The 3,895-nt window shown below is 50.4% G+C and overlaps 1 protein-coding gene across 1 annotated transcript in view; it reads left to right on the forward strand.

The window, feature by feature from the left end:
* Positions 1–3,895, forward strand: part of LOC104465570 (sialic acid-binding Ig-like lectin 15) — a gene marked incomplete at its 3' end in the record, with an annotated part of 10,567 nt that overhangs the window by 6,069 nt on the left and 603 nt on the right. Inside the window, exon 3 of the mRNA XM_010078667.1 lies at positions 1,284–1,661. Within this exon, the coding sequence (XP_010076969.1) occupies positions 1,284–1,661 (378 nt within the window). The remainder of the gene's footprint in view (positions 1–1,283; positions 1,662–3,895) is intronic.

Genomic DNA, 3,895 nt, shown 5'->3' on the forward strand with positions numbered 1-3,895 from the left:
ATTTGATTGGTAAGAGGACAGGAGAGTCAAAGGAGGCAAAGTCACCCTGTTGGGAAAAGTAAGAGAGACAGAAGATGTGGAAATTGATGAGGTGGTAACAGAAAATGACCTGAGATGGTCTTCCAAAGGGTTGTCTTTTCCAGCTCTTGGGCAGGGAATACTCACTGCCTTCTGTAGTTGTAGAATAGAATCACAGAATGGTTTGGGTTGGAAGCGACCTTGAAGATCATTGAGTTCCAACCCCCTGCCATGGGCAGGGACACCTCCCACTAGCCCGGGTTGCTCAAAGCCTCATCCAGCCTGGCCTTGATCACCTCTAGGGATGGGGCATTTAGGCATGTCTTTAGGAACCAAATGCATGAAATGGGCCAACAGGTCCAAGAGGAGAGGACCAAAGCTTGGTCATACCAGCTATGCTTCCTTAGCAGATGACATGCTCCATCAGTGCCTCTCAACATTTTGCATCGCCCAAATGATCTCTACCACTGTTCATTCAGTCACATAATCCCATATGCTACAAACACAGGATACAAAATTAGTGGCTCTATCTTGGTGTTGGTGTGCCACCCCAAAGCACCCCCAATCAGGAACCCACACCAGCTACTGGGTGGTCACTACAGGGTTGGAAGAAAACACCAAAAGTAAGTTGTAGCAAAGAGTGGAAATGTTTCCTGACAATTATTTGCCAAATCTGACAAGTTTCAGGCACCAAGCAAAAGGATCACACAAATGGATCCTTCCTTGTGTGCTCTGGGGGTCAGAGATCACAGAAAAAGCCATGAGATGCTTGCAGGAGAGCACCATGGTTGGCTTGTCCTGGACCATGTGCAGATGCAGCTAGTCTGAAAAGGTCACCAGCTGTACCTGTGTCTACATCACAGATAGCACTGGGCTGCGATTCATGGTGCAACTGCAGACAACAACCCATTTTCATGGATAATGACCCTGCTACAGCACCGTGCCTCTGCCTTCTGCCACCATGGAAGGTCACAACAGCTTGAGTTGACCAAAGCTCAGAAAACTGTGTAAGGCATTAGAGGGATAAAACACAGAGTACACATCCTTGCACCCAGGCCTCATGGTGTGAAGCCCTTTGCTCTTCTATACAACACAAGGAGGGTGGGAAAATCTAGGGAAGGAAAAGCACCAAGAAAAATGAGGAAGGGGAGGTTTGATCACAATGTCACCCTGACATAACACGCTGAGGGTCCGCCAAGACCATGCACTCATTCCGTGTGCTTTGTGTGAGACCTGCCTTTGAAGCCTGACACACTTTCCCTCCCCTGTTGCGATTTCCGCAGCTGCCCCCAGGATCATCAACATCACCGTCAGCTCCAAGGGGGATCGAACCTTCCAAGCACGTTGCACTGCTGAGGGGGAACCAGCACCCACCTTGACCTGGAGTGGACCACCCGACAGCAACCTCACCTCCATCACGAGCATGAACCACCGCATCACCGAGGAGCTCCGCTACCTGACCCACGATGGAAAATACACCTGTACCGCTGTCAACAGCCACGGGAGAGCGGAGGGGGCTGTGTACTTCTATAAATTCAAAGCATCCAACAGCTCCTTCTTCCTGATCCTCATCTTTGTGCCGCTGGGAACTAAAGTGCTCATTTTGCTGGTGATACTGGGCTTCAATGTTTTCTCGAGAGGAGGTACGTATCGCTCTTGCCCTTGGTGGTCTTCCTCCATCAGACTGGTAACCAGTGACGGGATGGATGAGGCAGATAAAGTCAGGCAGGAGCGGTTGGGTTTATCTTGGGTTTTTGTTTGTTGTTGTTGTTGTTGGTTTTTTGTTTGGTTGGTTGGGGGTTTTTTACGGTTTTATGATTTTCCACCCTAGGAGAAGGACATTTCTAATGGGAAATCTAAGAATAAGTAAGAAGGACATCCTGGCTGGCTGGTCCCAGCCTGCAAAGAGGAGATCCCCTTCGGGAAGGGGCCTTTGAAAAGACAGAGGGAGCAGGAGTTTCTCTTTGCCCAAGGAGAAAGGTTAATAAACCAACTAATTAGTAGAGAACCTGCTCCCTATGCAATCAGATTTTTTTTTTCATTTTTCTTCCTTTTTTTTTTTTTTTTTCTTTAAGCAGGCTAATTACTACCTCTTCCCTTGTAGCCTGAGGGCAGGATTTACCTTCATTGCATCCCACACAAGTTTAATCTCCTGGGGTGGGCATCCTTCTTTTACAGACCACCCTTCTCAGTCAGGTGCTTCCCCATCATTAGTGAAATCCCATCTCCCAGCCACACTAAGGCCATGAGAGCAGGGAAACCCTGGCTCACAGGAGATGAGAAACAGCTCATGGACTGAGGGATGAGACCTCCCAAGAAGCCCAGAGGCCACTGGCCCCCAGCCCACCATCCCTGCTGTGCAATAGTATGGGGAGGAGGGGACCAGGAGGGACTCTGGGCTCTGCCTCTCAGGCTGGATGAGATGTCACATCACCAGGACCCATCTGTAGACACAGTCTGATGTCAACACTCTGCAAAAGCCACCACTGGCCTCAAACTGTAGGCGCTGTAAGCCAAATCAGAAATGCTTTGCTCCTTATACTATCACAGAATGGTTTGGGTTGGAAGGGACCTTAAAAATCATCGAGTTCCAACCCCCCTGCCATGGGCAGGGACACCTCCCACCAGCCCAGGTTGCCCAAAGCCTCATCCAGCCTGGCCTTGAACCCCTCCAGGGATGGGGCATCCACAGCTTCTCTGGGCAACCTGGGCCACTGCCTCACCACCCGCACAGGGAAGCATTTCTTCCTAATATCTCATCTAAATCTCCTCTCTTCCAGTTTGAAACCGTTACCCCTAGTCCTTCGCTACTATATTCCAATGCCAAATTCCCACTCTTGTGAAGGGGAGCATGTGCCTGACAAAAGATCTTCTCCCCTTTCAGTGGGGTGTCACCACCACCCTCCAGTGCAGCTTCCCAACAGCTCTAGGTCAGTCCTGGCTCGGCAGCTCACTCTGACCCCATTGCTAACCCATGTCTTTCTTCCTTCCCACTTCACAGGTCCCTCCTCTGCCCCATCCAGCCTGGCCCGGTAAGGGTGTTCTGCCTTCTACTCATGTTATCCCACAGGAGGGCGGAGATGGCTAAGGAGAGACATGCAAGATGTCCTTGGTATTGGCAACAACCTTCTGGCCTGAGAGCAGGTTCCTGGGACAAGGACGGGGTTGGGCTGATGGCCAGGAGAGCCAGTGCAAGGGACCAAGGCTTGGGCACTGCCGGGAGGAGGCTCTGGCTTGGGTGCAGCTGAGAACACACCCCAGTGATGTGGGGACACAGGACTGGGGCAGCAGGTTGGAAAGATCATGGCACATCGATGCCGCAGCAGCGGAGGGCTAGCAGAAGTTTAGGTGAACCACAGGCTTAGAGCATGGTAGGAAGCCATGTTAAACTAGCAAAAGAACCATCCACCTGAGGGACAGGTGAGGAGAACAGGCTGGGATGGGGTCTGGAAGGAACCCAGAACCATTGAACCTGGAACCATTGTTCCAGGCTAAGGAACGATAAAGAAGACAGGGGAAAATGTGCAACAGAAACCTTCCCCTCCCTCTGCACCCCAGTCTAATGGGGCAGAAAAAGAGCCCACGCCAAAGTTGATGAGATCTGCTAAGTGTGGAATAGGTATGGAGATGCAGAACAGCCTAGCTCAGAGCCTAGGAAGGGATGGGGGGTCTACCCTATTTTTTTTTCCAGAAAAAAAAACCAAACAAACAAAAAACCCCCAGAAACCACACAACTATAAACTAAAACCAACCCTTAGGCTAAACCTAAAGAAGATGTATCTGAGGTCAGTATAATTATATCTGCCTGGTGCTGCTCCCTTCCAACCCAAGTTGTCCCTATGCCTCCTCCCCTCCCATTAAGAATGATGGCTGGTTT

This window comes from Pterocles gutturalis, unplaced genomic scaffold (assembly GCF_000699245.1).
Source record: "Pterocles gutturalis isolate BGI_N339 unplaced genomic scaffold, ASM69924v1 scaffold10573, whole genome shotgun sequence".
NCBI classification, from domain to species: domain Eukaryota; kingdom Metazoa; phylum Chordata; class Aves; order Pterocliformes; family Pteroclidae; genus Pterocles; species Pterocles gutturalis.